General features: G+C 53.9%; 1 protein-coding gene across 2 annotated transcripts in view; it reads right to left on the bottom strand.

Moving 5' to 3' along the window:
- fktn (fukutin) overlaps positions 1-819 on the bottom strand; it is a 33,188-nt gene extending 32,369 nt beyond the window's left edge. Inside the window, exon 1 of one of the 2 annotated variants that reach the window (XM_079257216.1) lies at positions 631-819. In XM_079257216.1, the coding sequence (XP_079113342.1) occupies positions 631-732 (102 nt within the window). In that variant the 5' untranslated portion in view covers positions 733-819. The remainder of the gene's footprint in view (positions 1-630) is intronic. The other variant, XM_079257215.1, reaches the window with a different exon arrangement.
- Positions 820-23,606: the final 22,787 nt, after the last annotated feature.

The following is a 23,606-nucleotide window of genomic DNA, read 5'->3' as shown; positions in this document are numbered from 1 at the left end:
GACAACGTGTTGGAGCCCCAGGATGGAGGGTCTTTGGTTGGAGGCCTGACAACGTGTTGGAGCCCCAGGATGGAGGGTCTTTGGTTGGAGGCCTGACAACGTGTTGGACTCTACTAACAGTCCTGTTAGGAAACACTTATAAACAATAATAACAACAACAAGAGCTGAAGCATGAGGTCCACGCCCCGTTCTTATATCCGCTCCCCATGCAGGCAAACCTACAGCCGGCCTTGTGACCCAGCATCCCAACATACCAAGGTGGACCGGAGTCTGGACCCGGATCGACCCAGTGGGCCGACGGAGCAGAACCCGAGCTGAAGCTCCACTTGAGCCAGATCTGGATCACATGTGGGCCTGATCTGGACCAAGTCTGCTGTTTGGTATCCGAACCCTGCCTGTTCTGTCGTCATGGGAACCTGATGTCTTGAACCTGTCTGTCAGCGATCATGTGATGAGTGACATCATCACTGCCATCAGCTCATCAGTTATTGATCACCTGAACTTCAGAACAGGCATTATCAACGCCATGCTGACGTCATCTGGTTTCACCTGCTCTGCATAAAGTCCTCTCTCTTGAAACAACTGATTGGTGATCAATCAGCATATGATCGATCCAAATCCGCGTCTCACCTTGCTGACGTACTTGCGGTAGTAGTGGAGCTGGAACAGGAGGAAGGCGCAGCTGCTGACGATCAGCAGCGATAAAACGAAAGTCCGATTCACGCGCAGCATCCGGTAACGCGCAGCTCATGACGTCAGAACCGAGCTAAGTGGACCAGGACGGACCGGCGCGAGGCACACCGACCTCCTCCATCTTTAAAGTCCTCCTGTTTTCCGGCTCTTCACAATAAAGGTTTCCATTTCCTGTTCAAATTAAAACTCAAAACAGCCAGCGGACCTGATTCTGGGTCGGTTCTGGACCAGTTCTAGACCCAAACTTGGCCAGGTCTGGACAAACGTTAGCCAGTTCTGGACCCATCCTGATCCAGTTCTGGACCCAACCATAGCCAGGTCTGGACCCAACCTAAGCCAGTTCTGGACCCACCCTTATCCAGTTCTGGACCAGATTTTAGCCAGTTCTGGACCCAATCTTAGCCAGGTTTGGAGAAACCTTAGCCAGTTCTGGACAAATCCTAGGCCAGTTCTGGAACCACCCTTAGCCAGTTCTGGACCCGACTTTAGCCAGGTCTGGAGAAACCTTAGCCAGTTCTGGACCTATCCTAGGCCAGTTCTGGACCCAACCTAAGCCAGTTCTGGACAAACCTTAGCCAGTTCTAGAACCAACATGATCTGGTTCAGGATCCAACTATAGCCAGTTCCAGGCCAGTTCTGGACCCAACCTAAGCCAGTTCTGGACCAAACCTAGGCCAGTTCTGGACACAACCTTAGCCAGTTCGGGACCAAACCTAGGCCAGTTCTGGACCAAACCTAGACCAGTTCTGGACCCAACCTTAGCCAGGTCTGGACCCAACCGAGGCCGGTTCTAAACCCAACCTAAGCCAGTTCAAGGCCGGTTCTGGACCCAACCTGGGCCGGTTCTTGACCCAACCTAGGCCAGTTCTGGACCCAACCTTAGCCAGTTCTGGACAAACCGTAGCCAGTTCTGGACCCAACATGGTCTGGTTCCTGGCCCAACCATAGCCAGGTCTGGACAAACGTTAGCTAGTTCTGGACCCATCCTGATCCAGTTCTGGACCCAACCATAGCCAGTTCTGGGCCCAACCATAGCCAGTTCTGGGCCCAACCATAGCCAGTTCTGGATCCAACCTAAGCCAGTTCTGGACCCACCCTTATCCAGTTCTGGACCAGATTTTAGCCAGTTCTGGACCCAATCTTAGCCAGGTTTGGAGAAACCTTAGCCAGTTCTGGACAAATCCTAGGCCAGTTCTGGACCCACCCTTAGCCAGTTCTGGACCCAACTTTAGCCAGGTCTGGAGAAACCTTAGCCAGTTCTGGACCTATCCTAGGCCAGTTCTGGACCCAACCTAAGCCAGTTCTGGACAAACCTTAGCCAGTTCTAGACCCAACATGATCTGGTTCAGGATCCAACTATAGCCAGTTCCAGGCCAGTTCTGGACCCAACCTAAGCCAGTGCTGGACCAAACCTAGGCCAGTTCTGGACACAACCTTAGCCAGTTCGGGACCAAACCTAGGCCAGTTCTGGACCAAACCTAGGCCAGTTCTGGACTCAACCTTAGCCAGTTCGGGACGAAACCTAGGCCAGTTCTGGACCAAACCTAGACCAGTTCTGGACCCACCCTTATCCAGTTCTGGACCAGACTTTAGCCAGTTCTGGACCCAATCTTAGCCAGGTTTGGAGAAACCTTAGCCAGTTCTGGCCCTATCCTAGGCCAGTTCTGGACCCAACCTAAGCCAGTTCTGGACAAACCTTAGCCAGTTCTGGACCCAACATGGTCTGGCTCAGGATCCAACTATAGCCAGTTCCAGGCCAGTTCTGGACCCAACCTAAGCCAGTTCTGGACCAAACCTAGGCCAGTTCTGGACCCAACCTTAGCCAGTTCTGGACCCGACTTTAGCCAGGTCTGGAGAAACCTTAGCCAGTTCTGGCCCTAACCTAGGCCAGTTCTGGACCAAACCTAAGCCAGTTCTGGACCCAATATGGTCTGGTTCAGGATCCAACTATAGCCAGTTCCAGGCCAGTTCTAGACCAAATCTAGGCCAGTTCTGGACCCAACGTAAGCCAGTTCTGGACCAAACCTAGACCAGTTCTGGACCCAACCTAAGCCAGGTCTGGACCCAACCGAAGCCAGTTCTAAACCCAACCTAAGACAGTCCAAGGCCGGTTCTGGACCCAACCTGGGCCGGTTCTTGACCCAACCTAGGCCAGTTCTGGACCCAACCTTAGCCAGTTCTGGACAAACCTTAGCCAGTTCTGGACCCAACATGGTCTGGTTCCTGACCCAACCATAGCCAGGCCTGGACAAACGTTAGCTAGTTCTGGACCCATCCTGATCCAGTTCTGGACCCAACCATAGCCAGTTCTGGACCCAACCTTAGCCAGTTCTGGACCAAACCTAGGCCAGTTCTGGACCAAACCTAGACCAGTTCTGGACCAGACTTTAGCCAGGTCTGGACCCAACCGAAGCCCGTTCTAAACCCAACCTAAGCCAGTTCAAGGCCGGTTCTGGACCCAACCTGGGCCGGTTCTTGACCCAACCTAGGCCAGTTCTGGACCCAACCTTAGCCAGTTCTGGACAAACCTAAGCCAGTTCTGGACCCAACATGGTCAGGTTCCTGACCCAACCATAGCCAGGTCTGGACAAACGTTAGCTAGTTCTGGACCCATCCTGATCCAGTTCTGGACCCAACCATAGCCAGTTCTGGGCCCAACCATAGCCAGTTCTGGACCAGATTTTAGCCAGTTCTGGACCCAATCTTAGCCAGGATTGGAGAAACCTTAGCCAGTTCTGGACAAATCCTTGGCCAGTTCTGGACCCACCCTTAGCCAGTTCTGGACCCGACTTTAGCCAGGTCTGGAGAAACCTTAGCCAGTTCTGGACCCAACATGGTCTGGTTCTGGATCCAACTATAGCCAGTTCCAGGCCAGTTCTGGACCCAACCTAAGCCAGTTCTGGACCAAACCTAGGCCAGTTCTGGACCCAACCTTAGCCAGTTCGGGACCAAACCTAGGCCAGTTCTGGACCCAACCTTAGCCAGTTCGGCACCAAACCTAGGCCAGTTCTGGACCAAACCTGATCCAGTTCTGGACCCAACCATAGCCAGTTCTGGGCCCAACCATAGCCAGTTCTGGATCCAACCTAAGCCAGTTCTGGACCCACCCTTATCCAGTTCTGGACCAGATTTTAGCCAGTTCTGGACCCAATCCTAGCCAGGTTTGGAGAAACCTTAGCCAGTTCTGGACAAATCCTAGGCCAGTTCTGGACCCAACCTAAGCCAGTTCTGGACCCAACCTTAGCCAGTTTTGGACAAACCTTAGCCAGTTCTGGGCCCAACCATAGCCAGTTCTGGATCCAACCTAAGTCAGTTCTGGACCCCCCCTTATCCAGTTCTGGACCAGACTTTAGCCAGTTCTGGACCCGATCTTAGCCAGGTTTGGAGAAACCTTAGCCAGTTCTGGACAAATCCTTGGCCAGTTCTGGACCCACCCTTAGCCAGTTCTGGACCCGACTTTAGCCAGGTCTGGAGAAACCTTAGCCAGTTCTGGACCTATCCTAGGCCAGTTCTGCACCCAACCATAGCCAGTTCTGGACAAACCTAAGCCAGTTCTGGACCCAACCTAAGCCAGTTCTGGACCCAACCTTAGCCAGTTCTGGACAAACCTTAGCCAGTTCTGGGCCCAACCACAGCCAGTTCTGGATCCAACCTAAGTCAGTTCTGGACCCCCCCTTATCCAGTTCTGGACCAGACTTTAGCCAGTTCTGGACCCGATCTTAGCCAGGTTTGGAGAAACCTTAGCCGGTTCTGGACAAATCCTTGGCCAGTTCTGGACCCACCCTTAGCCAGTTCTGGACCCGACTTTAGCCAGGTCTGGAGAAACCTTAGCCAGTTCTGGACCTATCCTAGGCCAGTTCTGCACCCAACCATAGCCAGTTCTGGACAAACCTAAGCCAGTTCTGGACCCAACCTAAGCCAGTTCGGGACCCAACCTAAGCCAGTTCTGGACAAACCTAGGCTAGTTCTGGACCCATCCATAGCCAGTTCTGGACAAACCTAAGCTAGTTCTGGACCCAAACTAAGCCAGTTCGGGACCCAAACTAAGCCAGGTCTGGACCAAACCTGGGCCAGTTCTGGATCCAACATGGTCTGGTTCCTGACCCAACCATAGCCAGGTCTGGACAAACGTTAGCTAGTTCTAGACCCATCCTGATCCAGTTCTGGACCCAACCATAGCCAGTTCTGGAAAAACCTTAGCCAGTTCTGGATCCAACCCTAAGCCAGTTCTGGACCCAAACCAAGCCAGTTCTGGACTCAACCTAAGCCAGGTCTGGACCAAACCTAGGCCAGGTCTGGACGCAACTTTAGCCAGTTCTGGACCAAACCTAGGCCAGTTCTGGACCCAACGTAAGCCAGTTCTGGACCAAACCTAGGCCAGTTCTGGACCCAACCTAAGCCAGTTCTGGACCCAACCTAAGCCAGGTCTGGACCCAACCGAGGCCGGTTCTGAACCCAACCTAAGCCAGTTGTGGACCCAACATGGTTCGGTTTTTGATCAAACCTAAGCCAGTTCCAGGCCGGTTCTGAACCCAACCTGGGCCGGCTCTTGACCCAACCTAGGCCAGTTCTGGACAAACCTAGGCCAGTTCTGAACCCACCCGTAGCCAGTTCTGGAGAAACCTTAGCCAGTTCTGGACCCAACCTAAGCCAGTTCTGGACCCAACCGAGGCCGGGTCTGAACCCAACCTAAGCCAGTTTTGGACCCAACATGGTTCGGTTCTTGATCAAACCTAAGCCAGTTTCAGGCCGGTTCTGGACCCAATCCGGGCCGGTTCTTGACCCAACCTTAGCCAGTTCTGGACCCAACCTAAGCCAGTTCTGGACCCAACCGAGGCCGGGTCTGAACCCAACCTAAGCCAGTTTTGGACCCAACATGGTTCGGTTCTTGATCAAACCTAAGCAAGTTCCAGGCCGGTTCTGGACCCAACCTGGGCGGCTCTTGACCAAACCTAGGCCAGTTCTGGACAAACCTAGGCCAGGTCTGGACCAAACCTGGGCCAGTTCTGGACCCAACATGGTCTGGTTCCTGACCCAACCATAGCCAGGTCTGGACAAACGTTAGCCAGTTCTAGACCCATCCTGATCCAGTTCTGGACCCAATCCGGGCCGGTTCTTGACCCAACCTTAGCCAGTTCTGGACCCAACCTAAGCCAGTTCTGGACCCAACCGAGGCCGGGTCTGAACCCAACCTAAGCCAGTTTTGGACCCAACATGGTTCGGTTCTTGATCAAACCTAAGCAAGTTCCAGGCCGGTTCTGGACCCAACCTGGGCGGCTCTTGACCAAACCTAGGCCAGTTCTGGACAAACCTAGGCCAGTTCTGGACCCAACCTTAGCCAGTTCTGGACCCAACTTTAGCCAGTTCTGGACCCAACCTACGCCAGGTCTGGACAAACCTTAGCCAGTTCTGGATCCAACCTAAGCCAGTTCTGGACCCAACCATAGCCAGTTCTGGACCCAACCTAAGCCAGGTCTGGACCAAACCTGGGCCAGTTCTGGACCCAACATGGTCTGGTTCCTGACCCAACCATAGCCAGGTCTGGACAAACGTTAGCCAGTTCTAGACCCATCCTGATCCAGTTCTGGACCCAACCATAGCCAGTTCTGGACCCAACCTTAGCCAGTTCTGGACCAAACCTAGGCCAGTTCTGGACCAAACCTAGACCAGTTCTGGACCCAACCTTAGCCAGGTCTGGACCCAACCGAGGCCGGTTCTAAACCCAACCTAAGCCAGTTCAAGGCCGGTTCTTGACCCAACCTAGGCCAGTTTTGGACCCAACATGGTTCGGTTCTTGATCAAACCTAAGCCAGTTCCAGGCCGGTTCTGGACCCAATCCGGGCCGGTTCTTGACCAAACCTAGGCCAGTTCTGGACCCAACCTTAGCCAGTTCTGGACCCAACCTTAGCCAGTTCTGGACAAACCTTAGCCAGTTCTGGACCCAACCTTAGCCAGTTCTGGACCCAACATGGTCTGGTTCCTGACCCAACCATAGCCAGGCCTGGACAAACGTTAGCTAGTTCTGGACCCATCCTGATCCAGTTCTGGACCCAACCATAGCCAGTTCTGGGCCCAACCATAGCCAGTTCTGGATCCAACCTAAGTCAGTTCTGGACCCCCCCTTATCCAGTTCTGGACCAGACTTTAGCCAGTTCTGGACCCGATCTTAGCCAGGTTTGGAGAAACCTTAGCCAGTTCTGGACAAATCCTTGGCCAGTTCTGGACCCACCCTTAGCCAGTTCTGGACCCGACTTTAGCCAGGTCTGGAGAAACCTTAGCCAGTTCTGGACCTATCCTAGGCCAGTTCTGCACCCAACCTAAGCCAGTTCTGGACAAACCTAAGCCAGTTCTAGACCCAACATGGTCTGGTTCAGGATCCAACTATAGCCAGTTCCAGGCCAGTTCTGGACCCAACCTAAGCCAGTTCTGGACCAAACCTAGGCCAGTTCTGGACCCAACCTTTGCCAGTTCGGGACCAAACCTTAGCCAGTTCTGGACCCAACCTTAGCCAGTTCTGGACCCAACATGGTCTGGTTCCTGACCCAACCATAGCCAGGCCTGGACAAACGTTAGCTAGTTCTGGACCCATCCTGATCCAGTTCTGGACCCAACCATAGCCAGTTCTGGGCCCAACCATAGCCAGTTCTGGATCCAACCTAAGTCATTTCTGGACCCCCCCTTATCCAGTTCTGGACCAGACTTTAGCCAGTTCTGGACCCGATCTTAGCCAGGTCTGGAGAAACCTTAGCCAGTTCTAGACCCAACATGGTCTGGTTCAGGATCCAACTATAGCCAGTTCCAGGCCAGTTCTGGACCCAACCTAAGCCAGTTCTGGACCAAACCTAGGCCAGTTCTGGACCCAACCTTTGCCAGTTCTGGACCAAACCTTAGCCAGTTATGGACCAAACATGGTTCGGTTCTTGATCAAACCTAAGCAAGTTCCAGGCCGGTTCTGGACCCAACCTGGGCGGCTCTTGACCAAACCTAGGCCAGTTCTGGACAACCCCAGGCCAGTTCTGGACCCAACCTTAGCCAGTTCTGGACCCAACTTTAGCCAGTTCTGGACCCAACCTAAGCCAGTTCTGGACAAACCTTAGCTAGTTGTGGACCCATCCTGATCCAGTTCTGGACCCAACCATAGCCAGTTCTGGACAAACCTTAGCCAGTTCTGGATCCAACCTGATCCAGTTCTGGACCCAACCATAGCCAGTTCTGGGCCCAACCATAGCCAGTTCTGGATCCAACCTAAGCCAGTTCTGGACCCACCCTTATCCAGTTCTGGACCAGATTTTAGCCAGTTCTGGACCCAATCCTAGCCAGGTTTGGAGAAACCTTAGCCAGTTCTGGACAAATCCTAGGCCAGTTCTGGACCCAACCTAAGCCAGTTCTGGACCCAACCTTAGCCAGTTTTGGACAAACCTTAGCCAGTTCTGGGCCCAACCATAGCCAGTTCTGGATCCAACCTAAGTCAGTTCTGGACCCCCCCTTATCCAGTTCTGGACCAGACTTTAGCCAGTTCTGGACCCGATCTTAGCCAGGTTTGGAGAAACCTTAGCCAGTTCTGGACAAATCCTTGGCCAGTTCTGGACCCAACCTTAGCCAGTTCTGGACCCAACTTTAGCCAGTTCTGGACCCAACCTACGCCAGGTCTGGACAAACCTTAGCCAGTTCTGGATCCAACCTAAGCCAGTTCTGGACCCAACCATAGCTAGTTCTGGACCCAACCTAAGCCAGGTCTGGACCAAACCTGGGCCAGTTCTGGACCCAACATGGTCTGGTTCCTGACCCAACCATAGCCAGGTCTGGACAAACGTTAGCCAGTTCTAGACCCATCCTGATCCAGTTCTGGACCCAACCATAGCCAGTTCTGGACCCAACCTAAGCCAGTTCTGGACCAAACCTAGGCCAGTTCTGGACCAAACCTAGACCAGTTCTGGACCCAACCTTAGCCAGGTCTGGACCCAACCGAGGCCGGTTCTAAACCCAACCTAAGCCAGTTCAAGGCCGGTTCTTGACCCAACCTAGGCCAGTTTTGGACCCAACATGGTTCGGTTCTTGATCAAACCTAAGCCAGTTCCAGGCCGGTTCTGGACTCAATCCGGGCCGGTTCTTGACCAAACCTAGGCCAGTTCTGGACCCAACCTTAGCCAGTTCTGGACCCAACCTTAGCCAGTTCTGGACAAACCTTAGCCAGTTCTGGACCCAACCTTAGCCAGTTCTGGACCCAACATGGTCTGGTTCCTGACCCAACCATAGCCAGGCCTGGACAAACGTTAGCTAGTTCTGGACCCATCCTGATCCAGTTCTGGACCCAACCATAGCCAGTTCTGGGCCCAACCATAGCCAGTTCTGGATCCAACCTAAGTCAGTTCTGGACCCCCCCTTATCCAGTTCTGGACCAGACTTTAGCCAGTTCTGGACCCGATCTTAGCCAGGTTTGGAGAAACCTTAGCCAGTTCTGGACAAATCCTTGGCCAGTTCTGGACCCACCCTTAGCCAGTTCTGGACCCGACTTTAGCCAGGTCTGGAGAAACCTTAGCCAGTTCTGGACCTATCCTAGGCCAGTTCTGCACCCAACCTAAGCCAGTTCTGGACAAACCTTAGCCAGTTCTAGACCCAACATGGTCTGGTTCAGGATCCAACTATAGCCAGTTCCAGGCCAGTTCTGGACCCAACCTAAGCCAGTTCTGGACCAAACCTAGGCCAGTTCTGGACCCAACCTTTGCCAGTTCGGGACCAAACCTAAGCCAGTTCTGGACCCAAACTAAGCCAGTTCGGGACCCAACCTAAGCCAGTTCTGGACAAACCTAGGCTAGTTCTGGACCCATCCATAGCCAGTTCTGGACAAACCTAAGCTAGTTCTGGACCCAAACTAAGCCAGTTCGGGACCCAAACTAAGCCAGTTCGGGACCCAACCTAAGCCAGGTCTGGACCAAACCTGGGCCAGTTCTGGATCCAACATGGTCTGGTTCCTGACCCAACCATAGCCAGGTCTGGACAAACGTTAGCTAGTTCTAGACCCATCCTGATCCAGTTCTGGACCCAACCATAGCCAGTTCTGGAAAAACCTTAGCCAGTTCTGGATCCAACCTAAGCCAGTTCTGGACCCAAACCAAGCCAGTTCTGGACTCAACCTAAGCCAGGTCTGGACCAAACCTAGGCCAGGTCTGGACGCAACTTTAGCCAGTTCTGGACCAAACCTAGGCCAGTTCTGGACCCAACGTAAGCCAGTTCTGGACCAAACCTAGGCCAGTTCTGGACCCAACCTAAGCCAGTTCTGGACCCAACCTAAGCCAGGTCTGGACCCAACCGAGGCCGGTTCTGAACCCAACCTAAGCCAGTTGTGGACCCAACATGGTTCGGTTTTTGATCAAACCTAAGCCAGTTCCAGGCCGGTTCTGAACCCAACCTGGGCCGGCTCTTGACCCAACCTAGGCCAGTTCTGGACAAACCTAGGCCAGTTCTGAACCCACCCTTAGCCAGTTCTGGAGAAACCTTAGCCAGTTCTGGACCCAACCTAAGCCAGTTCTGGACCCAACCGAGGCCGGGTCTGAACCCAACCTAAGCCAGTTTTGGACCCAACATGGTTCGGTTCTTGATCAAACCTAAGCCAGTTCCAGGCCGGTTCTGGACCCAATCCGGGCCGGTTCTTGACCCAACCTTAGCCAGTTCTGGACCCAACCTAAGCCAGTTCTGGACCCAACCGAGGCCGGGTCTGAACCCAACCTAAGCCAGTTTTGGACCCAACATGGTTCGGTTCTAGATCAAACCTAAGCAAGTTCCAGGCCGGTTCTGGACCCAACCTGGGCGGCTCTTGACCAAACCTAGGCCAGTTCTGGACAAACCTAGGCCAGGTCTGGACCAAACCTGGGCCAGTTCTGGACCCAACATGGTCTGGTTCCTGACCCAACCATAGCCAGGTCTGGACAAACGTTAGCCAGTTCTAGACCCATCCTGATCCAGTTCTGGACCCAATCCGGGCCGGTTCTTGACCCAACCTTAGCCAGTTCTGGACCCAACCTAAGCCAGTTCTGGACCCAACCGAGGCCGGGTCTGAACCCAACCTAAGCCAGTTTTGGACCCAACATGGTTCGGTTCTTGATCAAACCTAAGCAAGTTCCAGGCCGGTTCTGGACCCAACCTGGGCGGCTCTTGACCAAACCTAGGCCAGTTCTGGACAAACCTAGGCCAGTTCTGGACCCACCCTTAGCCAGTTCTGGACCCAACTTTAGCCAGTTCTGGACCCAACCTACGCCAGGTCTGGACAAACCTTAGCCAGTTCTGGATCCAACCTAAGCCAGTTCTGGACCCAACCATAGCCAGTTCTGGACCCAACCTAAGCCAGGTCTGGACCAAACCTGGGCCAGTTCTGGACCCAACATGGTCTGGTTCCTGACCCAACCATAGCCAGGTCTGGACAAACGTTAGCCAGTTCTAGACCCATCCTGATCCAGTTCTGGACCCAACCATAGCCAGTTCTGGACCCAACCTAAGCCAGTTCTGGACCAAACCTAGGCCAGTTCTGGACCAAACCTAGACCAGTTCTGGACCCAACCTTAGCCAGGTCTGGACCCAACCGAGGCCGGTTCTAAACCCAACCTAAGCCAGTTCAAGGCCGGTTCTTGACCCAACCTAGGCCAGTTTTGGACCCAACATGGTTCGGTTCTTGATCAAACCTAAGCCAGTTCCAGGCCGGTTCTGGACCCAATCCGGGCCGGTTCTTGACCAAACCTAGGCCAGTTCTGGACCCAACCTTAGCCAGTTCTGGACCCAACCTTAGCCAGTTCTGGACAAACCTTAGCCAGTTCTGGACCCAACCTTAGCCAGTTCTGGACCCAACATGGTCTGGTTCCTGACCCAACCATAGCCAGGCCTGGACAAACGTTAGCTAGTTCTGGACCCATCCTGATCCAGTTCTGGACCCAACCATAGCCAGTTCTGGGCCCAACCATAGCCAGTTCTGGATCCAACCTAAGTCAGTTCTGGACCCCCCCTTATCCAGTTCTGGACCAGACTTTAGCCAGTTCTGGACCCGATCTTAGCCAGGTTTGGAGAAACCTTAGCCAGTTCTGGACAAATCCTTGGCCAGTTCTGGACCCACCCTTAGCCAGTTCTGGACCCGACTTTAGCCAGGTCTGGAGAAACCTTAGCCAGTTCTGGACCTATCCTAGGCCAGTTCTGCACCCAACCTAAGCCAGTTCTGGACAAACCTTAGCCAGTTCTAGACCCAACATGGTCTGGTTCAGGATCCAACTATAGCCAGTTCCAGGCCAGTTCTGGACCCAACCTAAGCCAGTTCTGGACCAAACCTAGGCCAGTTCTGGACCCAACCTTTGCCAGTTCGGGACCAAACCTTAGCCAGTTCTGGACCCAACCTTAGCCAGTTCTGGACCCAACATGGTCTGGTTCCTGACCCAACCATAGCCAGGCCTGGACAAACGTTAGCTAGTTCTGGACCCATCCTGATCCAGTTCTGGACCCAACCATAGCCAGTTCTGGGCCCAACCATAGCCAGTTCTGGATCCAACCTAAGTCATTTCTGGACCCCCCCTTATCCAGTTCTGGACCAGACTTTAGCCAGTTCTGGACCCGATCTTAGCCAGGTCTGGAGAAACCTTAGCCAGTTCTAGACCCAACATGGTCTGGTTCAGGATCCAACTATAGCCAGTTCCAGGCCAGTTCTGGACCCAACCTAAGCCAGTTCTGGACCAAACCTAGGCCAGTTCTGGACCCAACCTTTGCCAGTTCGGGACCAAACCTTAGCCAGTTATGGACCAAACATGGTTCGGTTCTTGACCAAACCTAGGCCAGTTCTGGACAACCCCAGGCCAGTTCTGGACCCAACCTTAGCCAGTTCTGGACCCAACTTTAGCCAGTTCTGGACCCAACCTAAGCCAGTTCTGGACAAACCTTAGCTAGTTGTGGACCCATCCTGATCCAGTTCTGGACCCAACCATAGCCAGTTCTGGACAAACCTTAGCCAGTTCTGGATCCAACCTGATCCAGTTCTGGACCCAACCATAGCCAGTTCTGGGCCCAACCATAGCCAGTTCTGGATCCAACCTAAGCCAGTTCTGGACCCACCCTTATCCAGTTCTGGACCAGATTTTAGCCAGTTCTGGACCCAATCCTAGCCAGGTTTGGAGAAACCTTAGCCAGTTCTGGACAAATCCTAGGCCAGTTCTGGACCCAACCTAAGCCAGTTCTGGACCCAACCTTAGCCAGTTTTGGACAAACCTTAGCCAGTTCTGGGCCCAACCATAGCCAGTTCTGGATCCAACCTAAGTCAGTTCTGGACCCCCCCTTATCCAGTTCTGGACCAGACTTTAGCCAGTTCTGGACCCGATCTTAGCCAGGTTTGGAGAAACCTTAGCCAGTTCTGGACAAATCCTTGGCCAGTTCTGGACCCACCCTTAGCCAGTTCTGGACCCGACTTTAGCCAGGTCTGGAGAAACCTTAGCCAGTTCTGGACCTATCCTAGGCCAGTTCTGCACCCAACCATAGCCAGTTCTGGACAAACCTAAGCCAGTTCTGGACCCAACCTAAGCCAGTTCTGGACCCAACCTTAGCCAGTTCTGGACCCAACCTTAGCCAGTTCTGGACAAACCTTAGCCAGTTCTGGGCCCAACCATAGCCAGTTCTGGATCCAACCTAAGTCAGTTCTGGACCCCCCCTTATCCAGTTCTGGACCAGACTTTAGCCAGTTCTGGACCCGATCTTAGCCAGGTTTGGAGAAACCTTAGCCAGTTCTGGACAAATCCTTGGCCAGTTCTGGACCCACCCTTAGCCAGTTCTGGACCCGACTTTAGCCAGGTCTGGAGAAACCTTAGCCAGTTCTGGACCTATCCTAGGCCAGTTCTGCACCCAACCATAGCCAGTTCTGGACAAACCTAAGCCAGTTCTGGACCCAAACTAAGCCAGTTCGGGACCCAACCTAAGCCAGTTCTGGACAAACCTAGGCTAGTTCTGGACCCATCCATAGCCAGTTCTGGACAAACCTAAGCCAGTTCTGGACCCAACCTAAGCCAGTTCTGGACCCAACCTTAGCCAGTTCTGGACCCAACCTTAGCCAGTTCTGGACAAACCTTAGCCAGTTCTGGGCCCAACCATAGCCAGTTCTGGATCCAACCTAAGTCAGTTCTGGACCCCCCCTTATCCAGTTCTGGACCAGACTTTAGCCAGTTCTGGACCCGATCTTAGCCAGGTTTGGAGAAACCTTAGCCAGTTCTGGACAAATCCTTGGCCAGTTCTGGACCCACCCTTAGCCAGTTCTGGACCCAACCTAAGCCAGTTCTGGACAAACCTAGGCTAGTTCTGGACCCATCCATAGCCAGTTCTGGACAAACCTAAGCCAGTTCTGGACCCAAACTAAGCCAGTTCGGGACCCAAACTAAGCCAGTTCGGGACCCAACCTAAGCCAGGTCTGGACCAAACCTGGGCCAGTTCTGGATCCAACATGGTCTGGTTCCTGACCCAACCATAGCCAGGTCTGGACAAACGTTAGCTAGTTCTAGACCCATCCTGATCCAGTTCTGGACCCAACCATAGCCAGTTCTGGAAAAACCTTAGCCAGTTCTGGATCCAACCTAAGCCAGTTCTGGACCCAAACCAAGCCAGTTCTGGACTCAACCTAAGCCAGGTCTGGACCAAACCTAGGCCAGGTCTGGACGCAACTTTAGCCAGTTCTGGACCAAACCTAGGCCAGTTCTGGACCCAACGTAAGCCAGTTCTGGACCAAACCTAGGCCAGTTCTGGACCCAACCTAAGCCAGTTCTGGACCCAACCTAAGCCAGGTCTGGACCCAACCGAGGCCGGTTCTGAACCCAACCTAAGCCAGTTGTGGACCCAACATGGTTCGGTTTTTGATCAAACCTAAGCCAGTTCCAGGCCGGTTCTGAACCCAACCTGGGCCGGCTCTTGACCCAACCTAGGCCAGTTCTGGACAAACCTAGGCCAGTTCTGAACCCACCCTTAGCCAGTTCTGGAGAAACCTTAGCCAGTTCTGGACCCAACCTAAGCCAGTTCTGGACCCAACCGAGGCCGGGTCTGAACCCAACCTAAGCCAGTTTTGGACCCAACATGGTTCGGTTCTTGATCAAACCTAATCCAGTTCCAGGCCGGTTCTGGACCCAATCCGGGCCGGTTCTTGACCCAACCTTAGCCAGTTCTGGACCCAACCTAAGCCAGGTCTGGACCCAACCGAGGCCGGTTCTGAACCCAACCTAAGCCAGTTGTGGACCCAACATGGTTCGGTTTTTGATCAAACCTAAGCCAGTTCCAGGCCGGTTCTGAACCCAACCTGGGCCGGCTCTTGACCCAACCTAGGCCAGTTCTGGACAAACCTAGGCCAGTTCTGAACCCACCCTTAGCCAGTTCTGGAGAAACCTTAGCCAGTTCTGGACCCAACCTAAGCCAGTTCTGGACCCAACCGAGGCCGGGTCTGAACCCAACCTAAGCCAGTTTTGGACCCAACATGGTTCGGTTCTTGATCAAACCTAAGCCAGTTCCAGGCCGGTTCTGGACCCAATCCGGGCCGGTTCTTGACCCAACCTTAGCCAGTTCTGGACCCAACCTAAGCCAGTTCTGGACCCAACCGAGGCCGGGTCTGAACCCAACCTAAGCCAGTTTTGGACCCAACATGGTTCGGTTCTTGATCAAACCTAAGCAAGTTCCAGGCCGGTTCTGGACCCAACCTGGGCGGCTCTTGACCAAACCTAGGCCAGTTCTGGACAAACCTAGGCCAGGTCTGGACCAAACCTGGGCCAGTTCTGGACCCAACATGGTCTGGTTCCTGACCCAACCATAGCCAGGTCTGAACAAACGTTAGCCAGTTCTAGACCCATCCTGATCCAGTTCTGGACCCAATCCGGGCCGGTTCTTGACCCAACCTTAGCCAGTTCTGGACCCAACCTAAGCCAGTTCTGGACCCAACCGAGGCCGGGTCTGAACCCAACCTAAGCCAGTTTTGGACCCAACATGGTTCGGTTCTTGATCAAACCTAAGCAAGTTCCAGGCCGGTTCTGGACCCAACCTGGGCGGCTCTTGACCAAACCTAGGCCAGTTCTGGACAAACCTAGGCCAGTTCTGGACCCAACCGTAGCCAGTTCTGGACCCAACTTTAGCCAGTTCTGGACCCAACCTACGCCAGGTCTGGACAAACCTTAGCCAGTTCTGGATCCAACCTAAGCCAGTTCTGGACCCAACCATAGCCAGTTCTGGACCCAACCTAAGCCAGGTCTGGACCAAACCTGGGCCAGTTCTGGACCCAACATGGTCTGGTTCCTGACCCAACCATAGCCAGGTCTGGACAAACGTTAGCCAGTTCTAGACCCATCCTGATCCAGTTCTGGACCCAACCATAGCCAGTTCTGGACCCAACCTAAGCCAGTTCTGGACCAAACCTAGGCCAGTTCTGGACCAAACCTAGACCAGTTCTGGACCCAACCTTAGCCAGGTCTGGACCCAACCGAGGCCGGTTCTAAACCCAACCTAAGCCAGTTCAAGGCCGGTTCTTGACCCAACCTAGGCCAGTTTTGGACCCAACATGGTTCGGTTCTTGATCAAACCTAAGCCAGTTCCAGGCCGGTTCTGGACCCAATCCGGGCCGGTTCTTGACCAAACCTAGGCCAGTTCTGGACCCAACCTTAGCCAGTTCTGGACCCAACCTTAGCCAGTTCTGGACAAACCTTAGCCAGTTCTGGACCCAACCTTAGCCAGTTCTGGACCCAACATGGTCTGGTTCCTGACCCAACCATAGCCAGGCCTGGACAAACGTTAGCTAGTTCTGGACCCATCCTGATCCAGTTCTGGACCCAACCATAGCCAGTTCTGGGCCCAACCATAGCCAGTTCTGGATCCAACCTAAGTCAGTTCTGGACCCCCCCTTATCCAGTTCTGGACCAGACTTTAGCCAGTTCTGGACCCGATCTTAGCCAGGTTTGGAGAAACCTTAGCCAGTTCTGGACAAATCCTTGGCCAGTTCTGGACCCACCCTTAGCCAGTTCTGGACCCGACTTTAGCCAGGTCTGGAGAAACCTTAGCCAGTTCTGGACCTATCCTAGGCCAGTTCTGCACCCAACCATAGCCAGTTCTGGACAAACCTAAGCCAGTTCTGGACCCAACCTAAGCCAGTTCTAGACCCATCCTGATCCAGTTCTGGACCCAACCATAGCCAGTTCTGGAGAAACCTTAGCCAGTTCTGGACCCAACCTAAGCCAGTTCTGGACCCAACCGAGGCCGGGTCTGAACCCAACCTAAGCCAGTTTTGGACCCAACATGGTTCGGTTCTTGATCAAACCTAAGCCAGTTCCAGGCCGGTTCTGGACCCAATCCGGGCCGGTTCTTGACCCAACCTTAGCCAGTTCTGGACCCAACCTAAGCCAGTTCTGGACCCAACCGAGGCCGGGTCAGAACCCAACCTAAGCCAGTTTTGGACCCAACATGGTTCGGTTCTTGATCAAACCTAAGCAAGTTCCAGGCCGGTTCTGGACCCAACCTGGGCGGCTCTTGACCAAACCTAGGCCAGTTCTGGACAAACCTAGGCCAGGTCTGGACCAAACCTGGGCCAGTTCTGGACCCAACATGGTCCTGTTCCTGACCCAACCATAGCCAGGTCTGGACAAACGTTAGCCAGTTCTAGACCCATCCTGATCCAGTTCTGGACCCAATCCGGGCCGGTTCTTGACCCAACCTTAGCCAGTTCTGGACCCAACCTAAGCCAGTTCTGGACCCAACCGAGGCCGGGTCTGAACCCAACCTAAGCCAGTTTTGGACCCAACATGGTTCGGTTCTTGATCAAACCTAAGCAAGTTCCAGGCCGGTTCTGGACCCAACCTGGGCGGCTCTTGACCAAACCTAGGCCAGTTCTGGACAAACCTAGGCCAGTTCTGGACCCAACCGTAGCCAGTTCTGGACCCAACTTTAGCCAGTTCTGGACCCAACCTACGCCAGGTCTGGACAAACCTTAGCCAGTTCTGGATCCAACCTAAGCCAGTTCTGGACCCAACCATAGCCAGTTCTGGACCCAACCTAAGCCAGGTCTGGACCAAACCTGGGCCAGTTCTGGACCCAACATGGTCTGGTTCCTGACCCAACCATAGCCAGGTCTGGACAAACGTTAGCCAGTTCTAGACCCATCCTGATCCAGTTCTGGACCCAACCATAGCCAGTTCTGGACCCAACCTAAGCCAGTTCTGGACCAAACCTAGGCCAGTTCTGGACCAAACCTAGACCAGTTCTGGACCCAACCTTAGCCAGGTCTGGACCCAACCGAGGCCGGTTCTAAACCCAACCTAAGCCAGTTCAAGGCCGGTTCTTGACCCAACCTAGGCCAGTTTTGGACCCAACATGGTTCGGTTCTTGATCAAACCTAAGCCAGTTCCAGGCCGGTTCTGGACCCAATCCGGGCCGGTTCTTGACCAAACCTAGGCCAGTTCTGGACCCAACCTTAGCCAGTTCTGGACCCAACCTTAGCCAGTTCTGGACAAACCTTAGCCAGTTCTGGACCCAACCTTAGCCAGTTCTGGACCCAACATGGTCTGGTTCCTGACCCAACCATAGCCAGGCCTGGACAAACGTTAGCTAGTTCTGGACCCATCCTGATCCAGTTCTGGACCCAACCATAGCCAGTTCTGGGCCCAACCATAGCCAGTTCTGGATCCAACCTAAGTCAGTTCTGGACCCCCCCTTATCCAGTTCTGGACCAGACTTTAGCCAGTTCTGGACCCGATCTTAGCCAGGTTTGGAGAAACCTTAGCCAGTTCTGGACAAATCCTTGGCCAGTTCTGGACCCACCCTTAGCCAGTTCTGGACCCGACTTTAGCCAGGTCTGGAGAAACCTTAGCCAGTTCTGGACCTATCCTAGGCCAGTTCTGCACCCAACCATAGCCAGTTCTGGACAAACCTAAGCCAGTTCTGGACCCAACCTAAGCCAGTTCTGGACCCAACCTTAGCCAGTTCTGGACCCAACCTTAGCCAGTTCTGGACAAACCTTAGCCAGTTCTGGGCCCAACCATAGCCAGTTCTGGATCCAACCTAAGTCAGTTCTGGACCCCCCCTTATCCAGTTCTGGACCAGACTTTAGCCAGTTCTGGACCCGATCTTAGCCAGGTTTGGAGAAACCTTAGCCAGTTCTGGACAAATCCTTGGCCAGTTCTGGACCCACCCTTAGCCAGTTCTGGACCCGACTTTAGCCAGGTCTGGAGAAACCTTAGCCAGTTCTGGACCTATCCTAGGCCAGTTCTGCACCCAACCATAGCCAGTTCTGGACAAACCTAAGCCAGTTCTGGACCCAAACTAAGCCAGTTCGGGACCCAACCTAAGCCAGTTCTGGACAAACCTAGGCTAGTTCTGGACCCATCCATAGCCAGTTCTGGACAAACCTAAGCCAGTTCTGGACCCAAACTAAGCCAGTTCGGGACCCAAACTAAGCCAGTTCGGGACCCAACCTAAGCCAGGTCTGGACCAAACCTGGGCCAGTTCTGGATCCAACATGGTCTGGTTCCTGACCCAACCATAGCCAGGTCTGGACAAACGTTAGCTAGTTCTAGACCCATCCTGATCCAGTTCTGGACCCAACCATAGCCAGTTCTGGAAAAACCTTAGCCAGTTCTGGATCCAACCTAAGCCAGTTCTGGACCCAAACCAAGCCAGTTCTGGACCCAACCATAGCCAGTTCTGGACAAACCTTAGCCAGTTCTGGATCCAACCTGATCCAGTTCTGGACCCAACCATAACCAGTACTGGGCCCAACCATAGCCAGTTCTGGATCCAACCTAAGCCAGTTCTGGACCCACCCTTATCCAGTTCTGGACCAGATTTTAGCCAGTTCTGGACCCAATCCTAGCCAGGTTTGGAGAAACCTTAGCCAGTTCTGGACAAATCCTAGGCCAGTTCTGGACCCAACCTAAGCCAGTTCTGGACCCAACCTTAGCCAGTTTTGGACAAACCTTAGCCAGTTCTGGGCCCAACCATAGCCAGTTCTGGATCCAACCTAAGTCAGTTCTGGACCCCCCCTTATCCAGTTCTGGACCAGACTTTAGCCAGTTCTGGACCCGATCTTAGCCAGGTTTGGAGAAACCTTAGCCAGTTCTGGACAAATCCTTGGCCAGTTCTGGACCCACCCTTAGCCAGTTCTGGACCCGACTTTAGCCAGGTCTGGAGAAACCTTAGCCAGTTCTGGACCTATCCTAGGCCAGTTCTGCACCCAACCATAGCCAGTTCTGGACAAACCTAAGCCAGTTCTGGACCCAACCTAAGCCAGTTCTGGACCCAACCTTAGCCAGTTCTGGACCCAACCTTAGCCAGTTCTGGACAAACCTTAGCCAGTTCTGGGCCCAACCATAGCCAGTTCTGGATCCAACCTAAGTCAGTTCTGGACCCCCCCTTATCCAGTTCTGGACCAGACTTTAGCCAGTTCTGGACCCGATCTTAGCCAGGTTTGGAGAAACCTTAGCCAGTTCTGGACAAATCCTTGGCCAGTTCTGGACCCACCCTTAGCCAGTTCTGGACCCGACTTTAGCCAGGTCTGGAGAAACCTTAGCCAGTTCTGGACCTATCCTAGGCCAGTTCTGCACCCAACCATAGCCAGTTCTGGACAAACCTAAGCCAGTTCTGGACCCAAACTAAGCCAGTTCGGGACCCAACCTAAGCCAGTTCTGGACAAACCTAGGCTAGTTCTGGACCCATCCATAGCCAGTTCTGGACAAACCTAAGCCAGTTCTGGACCCAAACTAAGCCAGTTCGGGACCCAAACTAAGCCAGTTCGGGACCCAACCTAAGCCAGGTCTGGACCAAACCTGGGCCAGTTCTGGATCCAACATGGTCTGGTTCCTGACCCAACCATAGCCAGGTCTGGACAAACGTTAGCTAGTTCTAGACCCATCCTGATCCAGTTCTGGACCCAACCATAGCCAGTTCTGGAAAAACCTTAGCCAGTTCTGGATCCAACCTAAGCCAGTTCTGGACCCAAACCAAGCCAGTTCTGGACTCAACCTAAGCCAGGTCTGGACCAAACCTAGGCCAGGTCTGGACGCAACTTTAGCCAGTTCTGGACCAAACCTAGGCCAGTTCTGGACCCAACGTAAGCCAGTTCTGGACCAAACCTAGGCCAGTTCTGGACCCAACCTAAGCCAGTTCTGGACCCAACCTAAGCCAGTTCTGGACCCAACCTAAGCCAGGTCTGGACCCAACCGAGGCCGGTTCTGAACCCAACCTAAGCCAGTTGTGGACCCAACATGGTTCGGTTTTTGATCAAACCTAAGCCAGTTCCAGGCCGGTTCTGAACCCAACCTGGGCCGGCTCTTGACCCAACCTAGGCCAGTTCTGGACAAACCTAGGCCAGTTCTGAACCCACCCTTAGCCAGTTCTGGAGAAACCTTAGCCAGTTCTGGACCCAACCTAAGCCAGTTCTGGACCCAACCGAGGCCGGGTCTGAACCCAACCTAAGCCAGTTTTGGACCCAACATGGTTCGGTTCTTGATCAAACCTAATCCAGTTCCAGGCCGGTTCTGGACCCAATCCGGGCCGGTTCTTGACCCAACCTTAGCCAGTTCTGGACCCAACCTAAGCCAGGTCTGGACCCAACCGAGGCCGGTTCTGAACCCAACCTAAGCCAGTTGTGGACCCAACATGGTTCGGTTTTTGATCAAACCTAAGCCAGTTCCAGGCCGGTTCTGAACCCAACCTGGGCCGGCTCTTGACCCAACCTAGGCCAGTTCTGGACAAACCTAGGCCAGTTCTGAACCCACCCTTAGCCAGTTCTGGAGAAACCTTAGCCAGTTCTGGACCCAACCTAAGCCAGTTCTGGACCCAACCGAGGCCGGGTCTGAACCCAACCTAAGCCAGTTTTGGACCCAACATGGTTCGGTTCTTGATCAAACCTAAGCCAGTTCCAGGCCGGTTCTGGACCCAATCCGGGCCGGTTCTTGACCCAACCTTAGCCAGTTCTGGACCCAACCTAAGCCAGTTCTGGACCCAACCGAGGCCGGGTCTGAACCCAACCTAAGCCAGTTTTGGACCCAACATGGTTCGGTTCTTGATCAAACCTAAGCCAGTTCCAGGCCGGTTCTGGACCCAATCCGGGCCGGTTCTTGACCCAACCTTAGCCAGTTCTGGACCCAACCTAAGCCAGTTCTGGACCCAACCGAGGCCGGGTCTGAACCCAACCTAAGCCAGTTTTGGACCCAACATGGTTCGGTTCTTGATCAAACCTAAGCAAGTTCCAGGCCGGTTCTGGACCCAACCTGGGCGGCTCTTGACCAAACCTAGGCCAGTTCTGGACAAACCTAGGCCAGGTCTGGACCAAACCTGGGCCAGTTCTGGACCCAACATGGTCTGGTTCCTGACCCAACCATAGCCAGGTCTGGACAAACGTTAGCCAGTTCTAGACCCATCCTGATCCAGTTCTGGACCCAATCCGGGCCGGTTCTTGACCCAACCTTAGCCAGTTCTGGACCCAACCTAAGCCAGTTCTGGACCCAACCGAGGCCGGGTCTGAACCCAACCTAAGCCAGTTTTGGACCCAACATGGTTCGGTTCTTGATCAAACCTAAGCAAGTTCCAGGCCGGTTCTGGACCCAACCTGGGCGGCTCTTGACCAAACCTAGGCCAGTTCTGGACAAACCTAGGCCAGTTCTGGACCCAACCTTAGCCAGTTCTGGACCCAACTTTAGCCAGTTCTGGACCCAACCTACGCCAGGTCTGGACAAACCTTAGCCAGTTCTGGATCCAACCTAAGCCAGTTCTGGACCCAACCATAGCCAGTTCTGGACCCAACCTAAGCCAGGTCTGGACCAAACCTGGGCCAGTTCTGGACCCAACATGGTCTGGTTCCTGACCCAACCATAGCCAGGTCTGGACAAACGTTAGCCAGTTCTAGACCCATCCTGATCCAGTTCTGGACCCAACCATAGCCAGTTCTGGACCCAACCTAAGCCAGTTCTGGACCAAACCTAGGCCAGTTCTGGACCAAACCTAGACCAGTTCTGGACCCAACCTTAGCCAGGTCTGGACCCAACCGAGGCCGGTTCTAAACCCAACCTAAGCCAGTTCAAGGCCGGTTCTTGACCCAACCTAGGCCAGTTTTGGACCCAACATGGTTCGGTTCTTGATCAAACCTAAGCCAGTTCCAGGCCGGTTCTGGACCCAATCCGGGCCGGTTCTTGACCAAACCTAGGCCAGTTCTGGACCCAACCTAAGCCAGTTCTGGACCCAACCGAGGCCGGGTCTGAACCCAACCTAAGCCAGTTTTGGACCCAACATGGTTCGGTTCTTGATCAAACCTAAGCAAGTTCCAGGCCGGTTCTGGACCCAACCTGGGCGGCTCTTGACCAAACCTAGGCCAGTTCTGGACAAACCTAGGCCAGGTCTGGACCAAACCTGGGCCAGTTCTGGACCCAACATGGTCTGGTTCCTGACCCAACCATAGCCAGGTCTGGACAAACGTTAGCCAGTTCTAGACCCATCCTGATCCAGTTCTGGACCCAATCCGGGCCGGTTCTTGACCCAACCTTAGCCAGTTCTGGACCCAACCTAAGCCAGTTCTGGACCCAACCGAGGCCGGGTCTGAACCCAACCTAAGCCAGTTTTGGACCCAACATGGTTCGGTTCTTGATCAAACCTAAGCAAGTTCCAGGCCGGTTCTGGACCCAACCTGGGCGGCTCTTGACCAAACCTAGGCCAGTTCTGGACAAACCTAGGCCAGTTCTGGACCCAACCGTAGCCAGTTCTGGACCCAACTTTAGCCAGTTCTGGACCCAACCTACGCCAGGTCTGGACAAACCTTAGCCAGTTCTGGATCCAACCTAAGCCAGTTCTGGACCCAACCATAGCCAGTTCTGGACCCAACCTAAGCCAGGTCTGGACCAAACCTGGGCCAGTTCTGGACCCAACATGGTCTGGTTCCTGACCCAACC

The sequence above is a fragment of the Telmatherina bonti genome (genome assembly GCF_933228915.1).
Source record: "Telmatherina bonti genome assembly, chromosome: 17".
Classification (NCBI taxonomy): domain Eukaryota; kingdom Metazoa; phylum Chordata; class Actinopteri; order Atheriniformes; family Telmatherinidae; genus Telmatherina; species Telmatherina bonti.
This window is presented reverse-complemented; position numbering and strand designations above follow the sequence as displayed.